This window comes from Phacochoerus africanus, chromosome 2 (assembly GCF_016906955.1).
Source record: "Phacochoerus africanus isolate WHEZ1 chromosome 2, ROS_Pafr_v1, whole genome shotgun sequence".
Taxonomy (NCBI): domain Eukaryota; kingdom Metazoa; phylum Chordata; class Mammalia; order Artiodactyla; family Suidae; genus Phacochoerus; species Phacochoerus africanus.
Genome location: NC_062545.1, coordinates 268,729,287 through 268,750,437, shown reverse-complemented (window position 1 = coordinate 268,750,437; position 21,151 = coordinate 268,729,287). Strand labels below are relative to the sequence as shown.

Here is a 21,151-nt window from a genome sequence, read left to right as displayed (position 1 = left end):
TCTGCCAACTGCCCAGGGGAGTGGGACCCAGTGGCCAGGCTCTGGAAGCAATGGACCAAATGTCCTTTAAGGCGATTGCTTGAATCCCAGAAGGGTCCACATGAGGCTCTCAAGAGGGAAAAGAAAAATGCCACTGTGAATGTCACACGTGTTTGCCCATTTTACACATGGGGAAACTGAGGTGCAGAAAAGTGCCAGGACTGAGGTGCAAACCCAGATCTCCAGGCTCCAGAGACTGAGCTCTTAGCCACCACCCTTGGGTACTAGCACCAATCAGCATGTCCAGACTTGGGGCTGGCTGAGATTTCTTAAACAGGACAGAAAAGACACCAACCATACTAGGCGTCTGGGGTTATTAGGAGATGCAAACTATTGCATTCGGAGTGGAAAAGCAATGAGATATTCTGCTTCAGCCCAAGGACCGCTATCTGATTACTTGTGATGGAACATGATGGAGGATCATGTGAAAAAAAGAATGTATATACATGCATAACTGGGTTACTTCGTTCTAGAGCAGAAAAGAATGTATATACATGCATAACTGGGTTACTTCGTTCTAGAGCAGAAATTGACAGAACATTGTAAATCAACTATAATAAAAAATTTTTAAAAAGAAAAGATTAATTGGACTTCATTAAAATTAGGAATTCCAGTTCACCCAAAGACCATTCGGAAAGTTAAAAGGCAAGCCAAAGAAAGACTGGGGGAAGGTCATCTCAACACATACACCCAACAAAGCCCTCACACACAGACTCTACTGTGCAACTTCCATAAATCAATATGTAAACAAGCAAAAGACCAGAAGGGGCATTTCACAAAGGAGAATATCCAAATGGCCAATAAGCACATGAAGTGATGTTATGTTTCTCACTGCTCATCAGGGCAATGCCAAATAAGAGCACAATGATGGGCTATCACCCACCCACCTCAATAAAGTTAAAAACACAAGGTGGGAGTTCCCGTTGTGGCTCAGTGGTTAACAAATCCGACTAAGAACCATGAGTTGCGGGTTCGATCCCTGCCCTTGCTCAGTGGGTTAGGGATCCGGCATTGCCATGAGCTATGGTGTAGGTTGCAGATGCGGCTTGGATCCCCGTGTTGCTGTGGCTCTGGCGTAGGCCGGCAGCTACAGTTCCGATTAGACCCCTAGTCTGGGAACCTCCATATGCCACGGGAGCGGCCCAAGAAGTGGCAAAAAGACAAAAAAACCCCCAAAAAACAAAAAACACAAGGTGGTGATGTACTGGGCAACTGGAACCTCCAGGCATTGCTGACAGGGCCAAAAACTGGTACAACCACCTTGGAGAATTGTTTGGCAGTATCTACTACAGCTGAACACGGTCAACCCTAACTCGGCAATTCCGCTCCTAGGTACATGCCCAAGAGAAATGAATGCTTCTGTCCACCAAGAGACGTGATCAAGAACATGCAGAGGGGAGTTCCTGTCATGGCTCAGTGGTCAACGAATCCGACTAGGAACCACGAGGTTTTGGGTTTGATCCCTGGCCTTACTCAGTGGATTAAGGATCTTGCGTTGCCATGAGCTGTGGTGTAGGGCACAGATGCGCCTCAGATCCCATGTTGCTGTGGCTCTGGCATAGGCTGGCAGCTACAGCTCTGATTAGACCCCTAGGCTGGGAATCTCCACATGCCATGTGTGCAGCCATAGAAAAGACAAAAACAACAACAACAAAACCCAAAAAAACCAAAAAGCCACAAAGAACATGCAGAGGGGCTTTATTCATAATAGCCTGAGACTAGAAACAAATGGTAATCGCCAGTAGAAAGGATAAATTGATGACGTGGTCCATTGACACAACAGAACACTAAACAGCAATGAACAAGAGCAAATCTCAGGTACATGCTGCAAAAGGGATCAATCTCACAGATGCAATGTTGAGGGAAAGCAGCCAGGCACAAGAGAGTGTGCACTCTGATTTATCACAAACAGGAAAAACTACTCTATGGGGGTAGTGGTCAGGAAAGGGCTCAGGGAATTTACTGCATGTATGTCATGTCTCAATTAAAAACTGGAGGGGGCACACTTTTGAAGATCTGGAGCTGGGCAAAGACGGGAGGATTTTCTGAGAGGAGGTGAGCTCCCCATCAACAGAGGCATGCAAGCTGCAGCAGAAGAGCTGATTTCACAGGGCTGAAGAGGGGCCCAGGAATCTGGATTTGCAACCTGAACTTTTGGTATCAGTCTGTTTGGAGGATGACTGTTCTGGAGGCTTTAGGACCGGATTTAAAAAATACATATATTTTTATACAGTTGATTTACAATGTCGTGCTAATTTCTGTTGTATAGCAAAGTAACTCAGTTATATACACATATACATTCCTTAATAGTCCTTTCCATTATGGTTTATTCCAGGAGACTGGATATAGTTCCCCGTGCTACTCAGGAGGACCTGCCTATCCATTCTAAATGTAATAGTTTGCATTTACCACCCTCAAACTCTCAGTCTATCCCACTCCCTCTCCTCAAGCAGCCACAAGTCTGTTCTTGTCCATCGGTCTGTTTCTGTTTTATAGACAGGTTCGTTTATGGCATGTTTTAGATTCCACAATATAAGTGATATACGGCATTTATCTTTCTCTTTTTGACTTAGTTCACTTAGGATGAGACTCTCTAGTTCTATCCATGTTGCTGCAAATGGCATTATTTCATTCTTTTTTATGGCCGAGTAGTATTCCACGGTATGTAGATACCACATCTTCTAAATCCACTCATTTGGTGATGGACATTTAGGTTGCTTCCAAGTCTTGGCTATTGTGAATAGTGCTGCAAAAAACACTGGGGTGCATGTATCCCTTGGAACCATTTTTTTTTTTTTTTTTTGGTCTGGATACATGCCCAGGAGCGGAATTGCTGGATCATACTGGTAGCTCTACACGTAGTTTTCTGAGGCACCTTCACACTGTTTTCCATAGTAGCTGTGCTCACGTACATTCCCACCAATAGTGCAGGAGGGTTCCCTTTTCTCCACACCCTCTCCAGCATGTGTTATTTGTAGACTTTTCAACGATGGCCAATCTGACCAGTGTGAAGCGGTACCTCATTGTAGTTTTGATGTGCATTTCCCTAATAATTAGCACTGATGAGCATCTTTTCATGTGCTTAGTGGCCTTCTGCTTGTCTTCTTTGGAGAAATGTCTATTTAGGTCTTCTGCCCATTTCTTGGTTTTTTTGTTGCTGAGTTGTATGAGCTGTTTGTATGTTTTGGTCGCATTGTTAGGAAATATCTTCTTCCATTCTGTAGGGTGGTTTCACTTTGTTTTTGTTTTTTTTTAAGGTTTCCTTTGCTGTGCAAAAACTTGTTAAGTTGAAGTCCCATTTGTTTGTTTTTGTTTTTATTTCTATTGCCTTGGGAGACTGACCTAAGCAAACATGGGAACGATTTATGTCAGAGAATGTTTTCCCTCTGCTGTCTTCTAGGAGTTTTATGGTGTCATGTCTTAGGTTTAAGTCTTTAAGCCATTCTGAGTATATTTTTTGTCTCCTTTTCCGAAAAATATTTATTATAGTTGATCTGAGTTTATTTTTGTGCATGGTGTGAGGGTGTGTTCTAACTCTGATTTACAAGCAGCTGTCCAACTTTCCCAGCACCAACTTGCTGAAGAGACCATAGGGCCAGATTTTAAAGGACATGTTTGCCGGCCTGGAGCCACCACGTGCATGTGGCTGCTGCTCCTTTGGCCAGGGTCTGTGTAGGCAGCTGGAGCCCAGCGGGGCAGAGGTCGAGCCTGGGATGTGGGCGGACGACCCTGGGAAGGAGGGATGTCCAGCAGGACAGAAACAGGGGGCCCCCGGGAGAAGAAGAGCCCTTTTGGCTGGACTAGGAAAGTGATGGCTTACCCCAAAGAGGGGGGCCCAGACTTCAGGCTGTCAGGGGCCAAAGGGGTTTCAGGGCAACTTAATTTTGCCAAGTAAAGATGTTTTAAAACATCCCCCTCCCCCCGGCCCCTGACACAATCCCAAGTACCATTTAGTGTCATAATATTCTGTTTAATGAGAAAACCCAGTCAGTACTTTACACGGAACTAGATTAGCTATTTGAAAACTTGACCATCATTTTTTTTTTTTTTTCTCATCTCCTTGGAGGCGAGTGAGAAATTCTGACACACCTGACGTGCAGGGGCCGTGAACAGTGTTGGAGACCCGGGCTCCTGGCATGTGCACCCTGGGGCAGGACTTTGTTAGCAAACTGTCCCAGTGCCCTGCCCGGGACCAGGTCACAGCGGGCACCTTCTTTCTAGGCGTCTGCTCACAGAGTCAATGAATCCATCTGCATGTTATCAGATGGCACCTGTCAGGGTTAACACTTTTTTTTTTTCCTTGTGGCTTAAAGCCCTGTCTACTTAACTGATGCCTGCCCAAGAGGGACTCTCTGATTATTGCTTTAGCAGGATACCAAGCACCCTTTGATGGCAACAATCCCTAAACCGGGACAGCAGCCATTACTTAAAAACATGTTCTGAGAAATGGCATCCTATATGCATACTTCACAGCTGAAATCCGGGAGTGAACGGCTTTTCAGCAGAAAGAGCTGTCCGTCAACACAGGAACGAATCTGTGTGAGATTCTGTAAGCAAAAACTGCGACTTCCAGTGGCAACCCCTTGTGTATTTCGGTCACGAGGGAGCCAAAGGAAAATGAATGGGCAAGTGTGAAATGGACGACTTGTCACATCCCAACCACAGGATGAAATGTAAACCATTCTCACACTTCACCGCGGGAACCTCTCAGACCCAACTGTAAGTGATTCCACCGCTCAGGGTGCTGCAGGGGGATGTGCCGATGAGGTGAGAACTGTCTCCCACGCAGAACCACGGTGTGTGTGGGGGGGTGCTGATGGGGTGCACACAGACAGCAGGGGAGGGGAGGAGGTTGGGGGCCCTCAGTGACAGACAGCACCGTCCACTGTCTGGCTGTACTGCATCCCTAAGACCCCTGGCCAAGAGCTCCCACCCCCACCTCCAGGGCCCTCGCCACCCTCAGTCTTATGCTGTCTCATTTTTTTTTTCCTTTTGGTCTTTTTAGGGCCACATCCACCGCATATGGAGGTTCCCAGGCTAGGGGTTGAACTGGAGCTATCGCTGCTGGCCTATGGCACAGCCACAGCCATGCCAGATCCGAGCCATGTCTGTGACCTACACCGCAGCTCATGGCAATGCTGGATCCTTAACCCACTGAGCGAGGCCAGGGATTGAACTTGCGACCTTATGGATACTGGTCAGATTCGTTTCCACTGAGCCATAGGGGGAATTCCTCTTTTTTTTTTTTTCTTTTCTTTTTGGCCACACCCACAGCATGCAGAAGTTCCCCGGCCAACAACCAAACACACCACAGCTGCAACCCCAGCCATCACAGTCACAACACTGGATCCTTAACCTGCTGAACCACTGGGAAAGTCCAACCTCTGCTTGTTTTGTTTTTTTATTTATTTATTTTTGCTTTTTAGGGCTGCACCTGAGGCATATGGAGGTTCCCAGGCCAGGAGTCAAATCAGAGCTGCAGCCACCGGCCTACACCACAGCCAAAGCAATGCAAGATTCAAGTCCTGTCTGTGACCTACACTACAGCTCATGGCAGCACCAGATCCTCAACCCACTGAGCGGCACCAGGGATCAAACTGGCATCCTTATGGATACTAGTCGGGTTCGTAACCCACTGAGCCCCAACAGGAACCCCCTCTGCTCCTGTCAGATGCCCCTGGGTCTCTGCAGAGTGGCTAGGCTTTGGCCTGGGGCTGCCTTGGCCAGGCCTGTCAGAAAGTGAAGGCTTCGAAGAGCTGGTCCCCCTCCTTGGGTCCCCGCACTGGCCACCCCAGCCTGCTCTGGATCCAGTTCACCTCTGGGCCTCTGCCTCCTGGTGAGCTCCTCAAGATCCAGTTAAACTGCCCCCTCCCACCCCCTTGGCCAGGGAGAGCTAGCTGCCCGGTGAGGTCCAGACATTTGGTTTGTCCCTCGGTCGGGGCTCCAGACCCCCCTGCCTCAGCCCTGCCGGGGGTAAAAGCTGTGAGGCGTCGGGAGAGAAAGATGCCACCCGCCCCTTTCCCTCCACTCTCCACCCAGCCTCTCGCTCTTCATTGCTCTTTCTGCTTTTACCCCAGTCTCCGCTGGTCCAAGAGGAGAGAGGCCAACGCCCAAATACGATTTGTACTTGCTTCGAAGGCGCCAGTGCTGCATAAACCAGCCATCATCCGTCTGTCTAATCACCCATCTCTCTATCCATCTATTGCATCCAACGTTAACGGAGGCTTGATGCCGTGCTGGGCCCTCCCAGGAATGAGCCCATCAGGAAGGGGTGAATTGCTTGTCCCAGGAAGTGTCCAGAGGAGCCAGTTAAACAAGGCAAGACTGGACTGATCAGTGGCTGTAGCCAAAACACCTGGAAGATGCAGTTAACAATCTGGACCCATGGTCTAAACCCAGGCCTGTGAAATCGGCATCCTCAGGGCTGGCACGTGGACACCTGCACCTCCTACAAGCTCCTGGGAAAGGCTGGCACGTGTCGCGATCTGAGAGGAGCCGTGCAAAACCTCACCCAGCTGCCCTCCTTTCAGATGCTCAGAAACATCCGTGGACGCAGTAACGAGGGAGGTTTGGCCTATCCCTGCCTGCCCCGGGTCCTCCTGTTCCTGCCTCCGGGCAGCTTCTCGTGTCCCCAGACCCCCTTAGTCTGTGAGTCATAGAGCTGGGGTGCTCTGCCTCATCGGAGGGGTGCTCAGCTTGAGCCAGGGGTATACAAAGCTGCAGGTGCAAACACAGCACCTCTTCCTGTCTGGCCAGCTTTCCCCAGGAGTAAGTCTGTAAAATCTGACTTTTACACTGACAAGTGCTCAAACACGAGGAAGGATAATGTACCATTTGCATGGGCTTTACAGATAAAATGAGAGACTTCGAACAAGTCCCAAGCTTGCAGGGGGCCCTGGAGGATGTGACCCCACACCCCAGGGGGCAGAGACAGGGGGGGAAAAGAGGGAGAAGCTGGCACAGGGAGAAGGCTCCGTGGACCAAGGGCCTGGGGCCTGCCTCTTGTCCTGCCCCAGGGGGACCCTCTGTCGGCCCCTCCGTCGGCCCCTCCAGCAGGCAAGGCAGCAGCAGCACAGTCTCACCAAGATGCTCAGATGTGGAGCAAACGCAGCCAGGGTCTCAAACCCCCTTCCAGCCACCTCCCCACCTGCTCCGGGGGCTCTGAGCCCTGCCCCCGCCCTCTCCTCTGCGGGTGACGGAGCTCTGCATATGAAAGCGGAGCCTAACAAACCCTGACCTTCCCAGCGCCTCTACCTACGACTCCCGGATTTCAAACCGGAAAGATATCAGAGGAGAACGCGGGACCTCAAAGCAGAGGCTGATTAAAGGGCCCCGCTTCCCCAAGATGCACCCGTCCTGTCAAAACAAACTTGGCCGTGTTTTGAAATGCTCGCAGTGTTTGAAACGTGTTCATTAGATATGAAAAAGGCAAGGATTTCACACGAAGGCGAGGCTGGCATCCGTGGGCTTGTGTCTTCCCCAAACGGGGGTTTGGAACACGGCTGGGAAATGGGGTGCAGGTGCGGACACGCATCTACCTGGCGGGTCGGGGCCTGGGTGACATTCCCACCCCCACCCCCCACCCCCCAACAGGCTGCGCCCAGTGGGTCTGACTCTCTGCAACCACTTGCTGGCTGTGAGAACTGAAACGCTCTCTCCCAGCCTTGCCTCCCCCTTGGGGAGGAACACAGGGGTGAGCTGGAGGGTCCTAGGGGTCCTCCCTCCAACCCCGAGGAGCCCTCTCTGCAAGGTGGGGAGAGTCTACCCTCCACACTTAGACATGTGCGTGGAAGGGGAGAGGGTGGGCGAGAAAGGAGGGCAGGGGCAGAACAAGAGAGCAGGCGAGGACCAGATTTGGGGAACTGCAGCCCAGCTTCTTCTGGGCTTGTGACCTACATGAGACCCCATCCTATGAAACTCCCTCTGCGCCCCAACAGCAATCCGACCTCACATCCTGAGGCTCCTCCCCTCCCCTCTGGGCTTCTGGTCACAGCCCTAGGGGCTCCGCCTCACCTGGAGGACTGCTGGCTTAGCCCCGCCACTGGCCTGAACCCCAAGGCAGGGGCCACGTCTCAGCCCCCCCCCCAGCTCCTCATCCTCAGCCTGGCACTGGTGGCCTCCCCAGGTTCTCCCCACTCCCCCCCAACACCAGCTCTTCGGGAGCAACAACCGCCCCCCCCCAACCAGGCTCTCCTGTGTCACCCCTTGGTCATCGAGTCCTCCTTAAATTAATGAATTACCAGCTGACCCTGTGCCGGGCCACACACGGCACTCTGGAGAAGCAGCGACGTTGGGAAAACGTCCTTTTATCCACGTTGACTTGATTCCAGATTGTCTGCATCCGTACTAATGTCTGCCTAGTCTTAGCGCCCACACTGAGAATCTCTGACAGATGTGAGTCTACAGGTGGCAAGATTCTGCAACGCTGCCCGGCACCCCGCGTCTTTCAGGCACTGGCATCTCATCCAAGATGGCTCAGGGAGCCTCGGATGGATGTGCGAAAACTCTGGCCTGGCCACGCCTCGGCCCCCGCGCCCCGGCCTCGCCACCTGACTTCGCCAAGGTGCTCACCCCCCTGCACCTGGGCTTCCTCCCTTGAGAAGGGCTGTGATGCCTCCCGCCCGCCAGGGCGGTTGGAGCCCTAAATGAGGTGGGCCTGAGACGTGATCATTAGATTCTTAGAACCGCTCTTGCTTCGCGGGAAGATGCTAAATGATTCTCCCCCAGCCCAGGCGGTTTGCTCCAGAAGGCGGGGGGGGGGGGGGGCGCCTTCTGGGGGAGCAGCCCCGGCCTGGCACAAATCCTGGCATGGGTGAATGAATGAGCTGGAGTTTGCACCCCAGGCCCAGAGCCATTCCTCATTTGCTGCCCCCTTAAGACCGTTCCCTGTCTGGCACCAGCCCCTCTTGTTCTAATGGTCTGTGACCCTGAAGATGCCAGGGACATGGCAAAGAAGCCAGGACCCGGCCCTGTGTGACCTCCCCTGACCACCCCCCGCCCTGGGGGGTCAGGGGGTGGTGTCAGTGCTCAGAACCTGGGCTCCACCTGATGAAGCAGGCCTTCTGGGCCCGTTGTTCCCAAGTGCCCTGGGCTGCTGGGGTGAAGCAAAGGGTGACCAGGGACCCCTTTGCCTGGTGCTCTGACCCCACACGGAGGGGCACCCGGCCGCTGTCCCGTTCACAGGGGAGCTGGCCTGATGGGAGAAGAGGCTCGCCTTTCCTTCCCTGTGGCCCAGGACAAGCCCCAGGTCCATGGCTGTGAGGTCAGGTGGGTGTCCCGCAGGGCTGCCCACCCCGAGAGCTCGTGGGGCCCCGAGCTCACGTCCTGACACGTGGCGGGCTGGTGCCCTGGAGAGCGGTTGACCCCCAGGGGGCTGCTGTCCCTGCCCCAGGGGGCCAGAGGGACATGGCAGCACAGCCCTGAGCCTCAGTTTCCCCGTCTGTCAAATGAAGACATAATGATGCCTTGCGGGGATAAAGTTTTAAGAAGCAAAATGTTTTTCCAAACATCCTTTAAGCCTTGTCTTTTCTGTTAACCTGCTTCCCATGGTAAATGCAGTGACGACAGAGAACAGAAGGGAAGGGCAGCCTGGGAGGGGCTGAGGCACCTCCAGGCAGCAGTGGACCCCGGGATCAGTTGAGTCACAGGGCCCAGCAGTGCCCATACGCAGTGGGCCCTCGGGAGACAGCTCCGCCTGGCCCCACACAATGCCACCCTGGGACTGTCAGCCTCCCCACCAGTTTGGGCTCCCCAAGAGTGGGGAAGGCTGCGGCATCTCATGGCCCCATCACTTCAGGGGGTCGGCGGCCTGGGAAAGCCCAGTGTGCCCTGATCTCGAGTACCTGACAGGGGTCTTCCCAATCAGACCTGCTCCCCCGGTACCCTGAGAGGTGGTGTGGGACCCCGCACGGGCCCTGGGTGTGAGCCAGCTTCACCTCCCACCCCCGGTGCCAGCCCGAGGCTGCCCTGTCGCTGCTGCAGAGCGGGCAGGGGCTGCTCTCCCAGCCCCACAATTTGTCTTGCAGCTGCTGCCGTTGCTCGGAGCGAGACACTTGCTTGTAGCTTGTGAGCGGTGTGTAGGCAAATCTTTCATTTTTCTTTCATTATGCCGGCGTGTACTGTCACTTAATTTTTATGTATGCAATCCTTCCTGACAAATATGATCTGCTGCCTGGTAATTCGTCTGACGCTCATTCTGTTCCGCGCTCTAATTACGGCTCCTATTCCTGACACCGAGGCAGCCGCTCTGCCACCGCTGGGTACCGCACCTGTCAGCCTGGCCATGGCATGACTAATGCCCTTTCATGCCAGCCTCGTGTTAGCAAATATGGAGGCGGGGAGGGGGCTGCGGAGGGGAGGCAGGAGGAGATGGGATTTGCATAAGCTCTGCCGTGGGTCAGCTGCCTCGGGGACAAGGTGGTTGCTGGGGCGACATGGCTGCCCCCAAAGCATCCCCACATAGTATGTGTGCAGAGATGCGAGGGCTGCATAATTCATACCCCCACACATAGGGTGTAAAGGAGCGTCCACCCCCCAAGCCCTTCCTGAGTCATGATGCACCTGCCATGAGTTCGATCTTCTGCCCCATTGAATGTGTGCCTAAGACTCAGCTCTCTGCAGCGCCTCACTATGGATGGTCCTTCTTCTGCATCTTGGAGACTCCAGGCACCGGGCTTCAGCTCTGCACTGTCACCATTGTGGGGCCTGGCCCTTGGTTCTGGGTTCTGGGTGAGTGTTCTGGCAGCAGGGCCTGGCTGAGCCCCGTGCAGGCCTGTCAGCTCAGTGGGCAAACGGCCCCAGGACGGCTCCTTCCACCCGCCACCCGGCCCGTCAGGCGCTCAGAGGCCTCAGGAAGAGCCTGGCTTCCCCGGGCGGCCTTTTCCCAAGTTCCAATTCCTTCTCATTAATATAATAAGTGCACCAGTCCAAGTCGATAAACTCACACTGTCGGAGGAGCCCGTATTTCTGCCCGTCCCTAATGATGTGAGCTTAACTGGCTCTGACGAGTGCCGCAGTCTCTTCCCTGGCGGGACGGAGAAGGGCTGGGACCTGACTGACAGGGGACAGGAAGCAGTGGCTTCAACTCTTCTCTTTGACGGGTTCCCTTGCATTTCTGGCCTTTTTTGAAGCTCTTTAGCCAGAGAGTCCCAAACTGACGAGACACACTGATTTCCCCAAAGAGAAGGGTCTGAGGGGAGTGGGAAAGGCACGGCTCCCTTCCAGGAGGCAGTGCCTGGGCTCCGGAGGGAGACCGATCCTTGCAGGGCGCCGGTCTTCTGGAAGGAGCATGGGCTCTGTGATGGGGGGGCCTGTACTGGGTCCTGGCTCTGCCGCCACAGGACTCAGAAGAATCGCTCAAGCTCCCCGGGCTTCACATTCCTCAGCGGCATGAAAGAAGGATCCTATGGACTCTGACGTCTGTTTGAGGCCTGGATAAAGTGTCCTGAATGCACGGATTGGGGGGGGGGGGGTCCTTGAACGTCCCTTCATTCTGACCTAGTGGAAGAGCCACGATGTACCAGTTGCTAAAGAGGCCGGGCCAGGAGTCCTCCCCGGTCACATGGAGCCAAGGGTTTCACAATGATCTCACACACACACACACACACACACACACACACACACACACACACACACACACACACACACACACACACACACACACACACACACGCTCGCAGCTGGGAGCTGTTGATCTCGAGAGTCAGCGTGTTTCTCCAGATTGTGTTCTGCACGCCGAGAGCCTCCAGCCATCGGGACTTGTATGAAAAGTGACAGGTTCCACCAGGAAAGTGTGTCTTCGGGAAGCACCTTCGCCATCACCAGAAGGTGCTGTGTGTACTCCTGGCAGCCGCAGGCACTTGGGGACTGGAAGATGGGAACCAACTGGCTGGGCTGTGCGGTGGAAGGAGGCGAGTGAAGGACAGAGTTGTTTTCGAGGGGACCGGCTCCCTCCTGAGTACGGGGCAGCACGCAGGGAGGTGAGCCTCAGGCACCTGCCGCTGCCAACGCTGCTTCAAGGGGCCAGGAACCGGTGGGGAAAGGAGGTGCTCCTGCATGCTGCCCCGCCATGAAACGTTCCCACGGCCCTGATCATAGCGCACAGGGGACCCCATTTCTGTGTTCCTCTGGAGACTCTGCTGGTCTCTGCATTTTTTTTTTTTTTTGTCTTTTTGCCATTTCTTCGGCTGCTCCCGCAGCATATGGAGTTTCCCAGGCTAGGGGTCTAATTGGAGCTGTAGCTGCCGGCCTACGCCAGAGCCACAGCAACGCGGGATCCGAGCCGCGTCTGCAACCTACACCACAGCTCATGGCAACGCCGGATCGTTAACCCACTGAGCAAGGCCAGGGATTGAACCTGCAACCTCATGGTTCCTAGTTGGATTTGTTAACCACTGCGCCACGACGGGAACTCCTGCATTTCTAACTAAACCTAAAACTCTCCATTGTTCCAAGGTTCGCATTCACTCATGAACCCGGCACGCGGACGATGCTTCGAGTGACCTCAAACGCACATCTGACCTCCACACACGTCCGACCCCCCTCCTGGCGAATGGCCCTCAGCACTTCCGCAGTCCTGGGATGGTGCCCGGCCCCTGAGCTCAGCATTCAAGGCTCTGCCTGCCTTCCCTGCCATCCAAAGTCCCTCGACCCTGCTCACCCCATCCCTTCCTCCAGCCCCGCCAGCGCCTCTTCATGCCCCGCAGTTCAGCGACAAAGTTGCCTCTGCTGGGTGAGCACCCAGTCCCCACAGCTTCAAAAGTGCACATTTAAAAGTCAAAACCAGAAACAGTCTCAACATCCCCCAGTGGGAGGAACCAGGCCGAGCATGTTGGCCCAGGCGATGGGACACCATGCAGCGACGAGAAAGATGGAACAGCTGCCCGAGCGACCGCAAAGCCACATCTTCCTGCCCCCTAAGCTGGGCTCAGCCACCCCTTCTGGACCGGACACAAGCGCATGAGGGTACAGGGGTACCCTGGGGCGGGGGGCTTGGTTTACCTGCTGATCTGTTCGGAAGAAAGTCTGGGGTTCAACAAGGCATCTTGCTGCACTAACCAAAGGCAGCATTGGACGGGGCTCGCATCCCCCCCATCATCCCAGACCCTGGGGCACAGACGAGCCCCCTTACCTAGGGAGTGGGCCGCGGTGGTCTCGGAGCTGAAGAAGCGGCCCAGGCCAAGGTCACCGAGCTTCACGATGCCGGTGGCCGTGATGAACACGTTGGCAGGCTTGATGTCTACAGGGGAAGGACACAGCAGCTGGTGTCAGACTGGAGGTGGGGAGGGGCAGGAGGGAGGAGGAGGAGGCCTGGAGGTGGGTGCAGAGGAGGGTCCTTTAGGTGATGGAGGCTCAACCCCCGTCCTGCTCCCTCTCAAGCTGTGGGACTTTGAGAAACGCAGCCTTGGCTTCCTCCTCTGTAAAATGGGTCTAACTTCACAATGCACAGGGCAGCCGTGAGGCCTAGGAGGACAGGGATTTTTGTGCTGTTGTTTCCTCTTTCGAGGCTAGAGCAGACACTCTGTGAAACCTTGTGTAAGAGACACAGGAGGTGCTCAGGGAGGTGACCTCAGTGGTTCCCCAGCAACGAGGGCAGCGCCTCGCACACAGCAGACACTGACAAATGCAGGTGGAATGAATGAATCGAGAAATCAGTGAAGTAAAATCTATGTAAAGCGCCCAGCAGGCTCTTTCCTCACAGCTCAAGATGACTTTCTTTCATTCTTTTTTTTTTTTTTGGTCTTTTTAGGGCCACACCCTCGGCATATGGAGGTTTCCAGGCTAGGGTAGAATCGGAGCTGCAGCGGCCAGCCTACACCACAGCCACAGTAATGCCAGAGACCTGAGCCGCGTCTGCCTACACCACAGCTCACGGCAACGCCGGATCCGTCACCCATTAAGTGAGGCCAGGAATTGAACTCGAGTCCTCATGGACACTGGTTGGGTCTGCTACTGCTGAGCCACAATGGGAACTCCAAGATGATGCCGACTTTCAGAAACACTCATCGCCTCTGCGCAGCCAACTCCTACTAAGGCTTCAAAGCCCATTTTTAAAGTTCCCTTTTCCAGGATGCTTTCCCTCCCTCCCAGGCAGAGCTGGGGGCCGTCCTGGGACTGGCCACGACTGGGCCACCTCCCTGCAAGCTTCTTCACCCCATCCTTGCTGCAGCCTCCTCTGTGCTGCTGCTGGGCTGGCTGGTCTTAGAGGCTAGAGGTTATGTGCCGAGCACAGCCCCTATTCCCTGGGGTTCTGTGTAACCATTTGGTGCCCCCACCATGGAGGGCCCCCTGATGTGGGGCCCAGGTGTGAGAATATGCAGTTGAGCCGAGGGCCTCATGTGTCCAGGCTCTGACCCCCAAAAGAACAGGCAAGGTGCTGGACACCCACTGGCTGGGGAACACAAAGTGGTCCAACTTCTTCATGAGTGTGTCCCCCGCGGGGCCGGGAGGAGCCCAGGGGAAAGCCGTGTCCTGGGGCCCAGCCGTCCCGCGGGCTCTGCCTCCTGGGCCCGGAGTGGGGCGGCCAGCACGTACCTCGGTGCATCACCCGGCGTGAGTGCATGTGCTCCACGGCGCTGCACAGCTGCACAAAGTACTTCCACACCGTCCTCTCGGGAATGAGCCGCTTCTGCTTCTTGAAATACTGCGGTGGGGGAGACAGACAGGCGGACAGGCCTGGGTGATGGGCCAATGGGGAGGGCAGCTGTAGGGTCTGGCCCCACCCTGTCCTCGGCGGGCAGGTGGTGCCTGGCACAGGGCGGGGCGGTGGTTGGGCTGCTCAGAAACCATCAACGTGGAACGAAGGACGCTGGGCTCACACCTCTGCTTACTGGCCCAGACCCGAGGTCACTGGCCCTCCCCACAGGCAGGCTTCTGGGGGGCAGGGCAGGCCTGGCCCAGAGGAGAGGCCTGGACTCATCCTGTAGGCTGCTCTTCATCATTCTCTCTGGAATCTCCTGGACACAAGCCCATCTCCGCCCACTGCCCCAAAGGTAGTTCCCTGTAGGAGTGACTGGGGTAGACGCTGCCCTGGCTCCAGCCTGGCCCAGGATGGTGGCCCAGGATGGCAGCACCCAAGACCCGCCTGGTGGTTAAATCACCCTTCTCAGAGCCGGCAAATCTCAGCACATGTAATCAGCAAGAACCTCAAGGAGGGAGGGTTGACCTTCTTGAATGGACCCCCCCGTTTGTCTATTTATTTATTTATTTATTTATTTATTTTTATGGCTGTACCTGCGGCATATGGAAGTTTCCAGGCGAGGGGTCAAATCAGAGCTGCAGCTGCCAGCCTACACCACAGCCACACCAGATCAAAGCCGTGTCTGTGACCTACACCTGCAGCTTGCAGCAATGCTGGATGCTTAACCCACTGAGCAAGGCCAGGGATGGGACCCACATCCTCATGGATACTAGTCAGATTCTGAACCTGCTGAGCCACGACAGGAACTCCTGGACCCCCTAGTTTCAAGAGGTATCAAGGTACTTTATTGCCTGGAAAATCATACGTAGTGCTCCAGAAAAAAAAACCAAAAAACAAAAAACAAAAAGCCACCCCGGCTGCACTGTGTGAGCTGTAAGGAACCAAAGGTCCTGGAGAAGTAAACCAGGAACAAGCCCTGTGCCAACCGATCAGCATCGCTCCAGGTGCTGGGTTGGGGGACGGGGGGTTCCCCAGAGCCAGGCCCCGGCTGGGGGGTCGGGAGCACGACTCACACACCAGGAACCTGGTACCAGGTTTTTGTTCACTTCAGAGCAACCGTCTTTTCCCAAAGCAGCAGAGGGCAGGTGCACTGGCACAGGGAAGACGGGGGCCCAGGACACACTCCCAGCCTGGGATGGGGGCTCGGGGTAGAAGGCAGGACCTGAGGGCTCGCCTCTGCTAAGCCCCCAGCACATGCGGCCACTGTGCTGGGCCCTGTGCAGGGATGGCTGCACCCATGTCACAGATGAGGAAATTGAGGGCCCCACAGGAGCTAGGAAGGGGCAGAGTCTCGGCTCAAGCCCAGGCCTTCCACCCAGGAAGCCCCGGCTCTTAAGCTAATGATACCAGTAATCACTTGATGAAAGGCCAAGCTCAGAGAGGTTCAGGAACTTGCCCAGGGTCACCCAGCAGGAGCAGCAGAGCTGAGACTGGATCTAGGTACTTCCAACAGTGCGACAGTCACAGTGTTGGAAGTCCCTGGGCCTGGCATGAAAGCCCCCAAAGGCTCTGCCAAGGCTCCATTCTGGGAGGGGGCCTCACGTGTGAGCTGCCCCAAGCTCCCCAGGACCCCAGCACCTCCTTCTCCCCCGGAGGTTACCCCAGGCCCCAGGCCTCTGGGATGGGCCAGGCTGGGGTATTACTTATGCCGTGATGTTAGCTAATCCTCATTACAGCATTTAAAGTGAGCACGCGCACGGCGGTGAGCGGCGATTTTCTAAATGTCACGTCCTATTGGTGCGTGTGACATTTAGCAGAAAGGCGCAGAGTCTCTGGTGGGTTTTGGGGTGGCAGAAGCTCCCGACTTCGCGATCCATCGTAAATAAAGCTGCACCACGGCCATGGTGGTGTTGCTCAGCCCCTGGGTCTGGGGGCCCTTGGGACACAGGGTCAGCTGGCCAGCAGCCTCCCAGGCCAGACCGTGGTGTAGCCCCAGGCACAGCCCTGGCAAGGCCCCTGTTCCCCTCAAAACCTAGGGCGGCTTGAGACGGGGGGAAAGGCCAGGGGAACCAAATTGCCATGCCCCAGACACTGTGCTGGGTGCATTACAGATGGGAAACTGAGGCACAGGATGCCACCCAAGGCCATCCAGCAGTGTGTCTGACTCTGGGTCTTTCTATCACCTGCCCTGCCTGTCCCGCCTGCCAGGGGCGGCACCCAGCCAGGCTCCGCTGGTGAAGGGCCACGGCAGAGGGAACAGACACAGGCTGGGGAAGGGAAGGGCGAGAGGCCCCGTGACCGAGGGAGGGTGTGCGCCCAGCCAGGTGAGGAGGGGGGCTTCCGAGAGAAGTGGGGCCTGAGGCCCCCGGAAGCCGGGCCATTGCCCCAGAAACCCAGGGAGTGACCACCTTGAACCCTGAGCCAGGGCTGTCCCTGGGGAAGCCGGGGAAGGGGTACAGGGTGAAGGGGAGGCGCCCCCACCCCAGGCCAGGCGCAAAGAGTGCTGGGCAACCTCGTGCCTCCCTCCCATCTCTTTTGGCCGAAGGAGCTTGCGTCCTGGCCCCGCAGTTCCCACGCTGCCCTCCCCGACGCGGCCCCTGGGACAGGGGTGGAAAGTGAGGCTCAGGGAGGGAAGGGAGCTGTCATTTGCCCCATCAGCCCTGACTGTCTGACTCCAGCCCTGCTCCATGGTCTGAGAGGCTGTGCGGGGGTCTGGGGTCCGCTGGGGCTGACAGGGTGCAGCGCCCTCCCCGGGGACCACATCCCGGGGTCTCTCCTCCTCCTGTCCTCCCCCCGCAGCCCAGCCCCAGCCCCACCCCCACCCCTTGCTCTGCTGGGCAGCCAGGCATTCTTCCAGGACCCAAAACTGACCAGGCTCACTCCCCAGCATGAGTCTCTGGAAGCCTCTCACTGACTCTGGGGCAAGGTGCCAAATCCTGAGCCTGGACCTGAGGCTCTGGATGGTCTGACCGCCCCTGGCCTCACATTCCCCACCCCTCCCCTTGCCCAGGGCTCTCTTGGACCCAGGTACTGTGTGGACCCCTGGGTTCCCATCCCTCTGGGCTCTGACACAAGCTGTTCTGCCTCTGAGCTGTGTGTTTTCCTCTAGGCTCCATTCAGGTGTCACCTCCTCCAGGAAGCCTTCCCTGGCTCCCGCAGACCCTGAACTTGGCTTGTTCATGCCAGCTCCGTGACTGCTCATCCACAGCTCTGCCCTCCCACCAGAAGGCAAACTCCGTGAGGGCAGCGTGCAGGCCAGCAGCACCCGGGGGTCTCAGCACGGGGGAGAGCACAACAGAGGGTGCTGGATGCATGCATGTTCCGTGAGAGAATGACACGGGAAGGAGAAACAAAGTGTGAAGGAGGCGGCGAGGAAGACGACGTGATATAGCGCATCTGTTTCCACCAGGGATCTGTGTGGAGATTAACTTCCCGGCGAACACATTAATATGTCAACGAAAATATAAAAGCAGGTGATAACAGCTCAAGTAATGCCGCTTCCCGGCGATGCCCGTATTCCTAGGAGCCAAATTTCAGAAGAGCGAATGCTGAGCAATTGCTCAACCCCCAGTGCCAGGTGGGAAAGACAGAATCCATGTCTGGGCCCCATTTGCAAATGCAACTGGGAGCAGGGCAGGAGCTCAGGCGGCCCCAGCCTGGCTCAGGGACAGAGTGGGCTTGGGGGAGGGAAACCCATGACAGGGGCCTGTGGATGAGGGTCAAGCCAGCAGAGGAGGGAGGACCCTGGGGGAGGAACAGTGAGGGGACCAGAGGGTTTGGGCTGGGGCTGGGGGGTGGGGTTGGATAATAGGCTGTGCTGCCTCAGGCAGGTGACTAAACCTCTCTGAGCTTTGCTATCTAAGGACAGCGAGTAATGCATGTGCTCAGGACAGCTGTGGCCCGAAGCAGATGCCCCAGCAGTGGAGCTGCAGTGGTTCCAGAGTTCAGACTCAGGCAGACCTTGCCCTGGGCCCGAGGAGGGCGGAGCAGCTGGGGGCAGACCTGGGATGCAGAACCGGACCTGGTGCTGAGCCTGCCTGCAGCACCTGGCAAGTCGCTCACCCCCTCAGAGACCCCCGGGCCTCAGCCATTATTTGGGGACAAAGAAGCCTCCCAAGGGCTGGAGGGGGGAGTGGTCCCAGGAGGGGTGTCTGGGGGATGATGTCCCCTGGCCACGAAGCAGAGACCTGGGCCACAACCCTGGCTCTGTCCCCACGTTGCTGGGCATCCTCAGGCAAGTCTCTCCCTCTCTCTGGGCTCAGTTTTCCTCTGTATAAACTGAGCCAGCTGGACCCAACGTGACACCTTCCCAGATTCGGTGAGCTGGGCTCCGAGCTACATGGGGTTCTGTCCCCATTCCTTCTGGGAGGCAGAAGGGGACCACATGCCCATGGGCAGGCTGGGGCAGTGAGGGATGGCAGAAGGGTCCTTTCTGTCCACGGGTGGCCTCTCCCAGCAAGTGAGGACAGCGCCTGAGAGGGCCCTCCCTGGGCCACAGCTAGGCCTGTGGACATCGGCTGAACAGCCCTGGGCGGCCCCCTCTGCCTGTGGCCAGAGCGGAACTCGGGCAGCCCCCAAACCGGGCCCTCCTGCCAGGAGCCCTTTTTTTTTTTTTTTTTTGGCCACTTCTTGGGCTGCTCCCACGGCCTATGGAGGTTCCCAGGCTAGGGGGTCGAATCAGAGCTATAGCCACCAACCTCTGCCAGAGCCACAGCAACACGGGATCCGAGCTGCATCTGCGACCTACACCATAGTTCACGGTAACGCTGGATCCTTAACCCACTGAGCGAGGCCAGGGATCGAACCCGCAACCTCATGCTTCCTAGCCGGATTCGTTAACCACTGAGCCACAACGGGAGCTCCCGGGAGCCCTCACCTTGATCATCTGTGAGAGGTCGCCTGCGTCCGCCAGCTCCAGCACGATGTTCAGCTCGTTGTCCTCGATGAATGAGTCCAAATACTTGATGATGTTCGGATGATTCAGTTGCTGCCCAAAGAGAGAGAAAGGAGACGGAGCCAGTGAGAGATGCGACAGCTGGAGAGGTGAGAATCTGAGGGCAAAGGCCGAGGCTTGCAAGGCAGGCAGACCTGGGTGACACTGAGAGAGCCATTTTGCCTCTCTGAGCCTCAGTCTCCTCCTCTGTACAGTGGGCATAAGGTTGACCACACGGAACTAAGACTCAATAGACAGAACCCCCCGCAGCCCCCTGATCTCTGCTCTTCCGTGTCTGCTCTCAGTGTCCATCTCCATCCTTCTTTCTTCCCACTTTCTCAATTTCTCACCCATCCCTTAGGAAATCTGGCCAAAAAAAAAAAAAAAAAATCATTCCTGGTATGTGAGCTGTCGTGACTGAGGTGCTCAGGGCCAAGGCTGGTGTGCACCTGCCAGGACAGAGTCCTCGGGCTGGAAGCCAGCCCCCCACTGGCTACCAGGAGACCCTGGCAACTGCTTATATGTTTACACCAAAATGATTCCAGGATCTGGGGAAGAGAGCGCGACTCTGATGCTGCCCCAGTATGGCCGGCCCATCCACAGGGGCTCCCCATCTGTCAGGTGACAATCGGAGGCTACCTGAAAGCACATTTTCCCCAAGCCTGGAAGGGGCTGGGAGAGGGGTGTGCCTCTGTGCCGTGTGCTGCCTGCACCCAGCCTTGGATTCTGAAACGAGGGGGCCCCTGGGCGGACATCGCACAGCCACGTCACCTCCTCTTGTTCATTCCCTAAGCCAGCCCTGGAGGCTCCTGCAGGGCTCGCCTGCCTGCCCCGCGACTGGCAGCCTCTGCACCAGTCCTGGCGTGAATAGCACAGATGACGTCCCCCAGTGGTCCCTCAGAGAACCGCGTTTCCCTGTTTTGCAGGGACCGCCAGGTGCCCTGGTATATCCTGTCCGCTTCCCCCAGGCAGGCTGAGTTGCGTTCTGGAAAGGGGCTAGTGTTGGGGGGCAGAGGTTATAACCATGGCAACGAGGGCTGCCTCGAACCAGATGCTATGTCCTTCCAATGCATCTAATTCCCCCAACACCTGAGAGGACAGCACGGCTGTCCCCACCCACTTTGACAGATGAGGAAACCGAGGCCCCCAGCGGACAGCAGTTTGCCCACAGCCCCGCACCTAGTGAGCAAAGGGCTACGTCCACCCCCAGAGGCCCCAAAGCCCACAGCCGACAGCACGTAGGAGCACTGCAGCCCCGGGGGAGTCTCGAACCCCCTCCCCAGTCAAGCCCAGTTCATGGCCACGTGGGGCCCTGATCACACATTTCTGTGTCCAGGGACCACACAGGCTGGCTCAGTGCACACACCCTACAATTCTTTCCTCGTGTGAGTGGCACACGTGTGTTCTTGGACACACGTGCGGAGACGGGGTGGGGGATCAGCGTCCCTGAGATCACAACCGGGTCCCGAAGTTGACCATCTCATAAAACTTTAAAAAGGTGACCTTTGATAGTTCTCTGGTGGCTCACTGGGTTGAGGACT

At 56.1% G+C, this 21,151-nt stretch overlaps 1 protein-coding gene across 2 annotated transcripts in view; it reads right to left on the bottom strand.

The window, feature by feature from the left end:
• The window catches only part of NEK6 (NIMA related kinase 6), a 92,804-nt gene that overhangs the window by 12,519 nt on the left and 59,134 nt on the right, over positions 1–21,151 (bottom strand). For both annotated transcript variants that reach the window (XM_047768368.1, XM_047768369.1), the window contains exons 5-7: positions 19,554–19,664; positions 14,572–14,680; positions 13,169–13,276 (exon numbers count right to left, since the gene is read on the bottom strand). In XM_047768368.1, the coding sequence (XP_047624324.1) occupies positions 13,169–13,276; positions 14,572–14,680; positions 19,554–19,664 (328 nt within the window). The remainder of the gene's footprint in view (positions 1–13,168; positions 13,277–14,571; positions 14,681–19,553; positions 19,665–21,151) is intronic.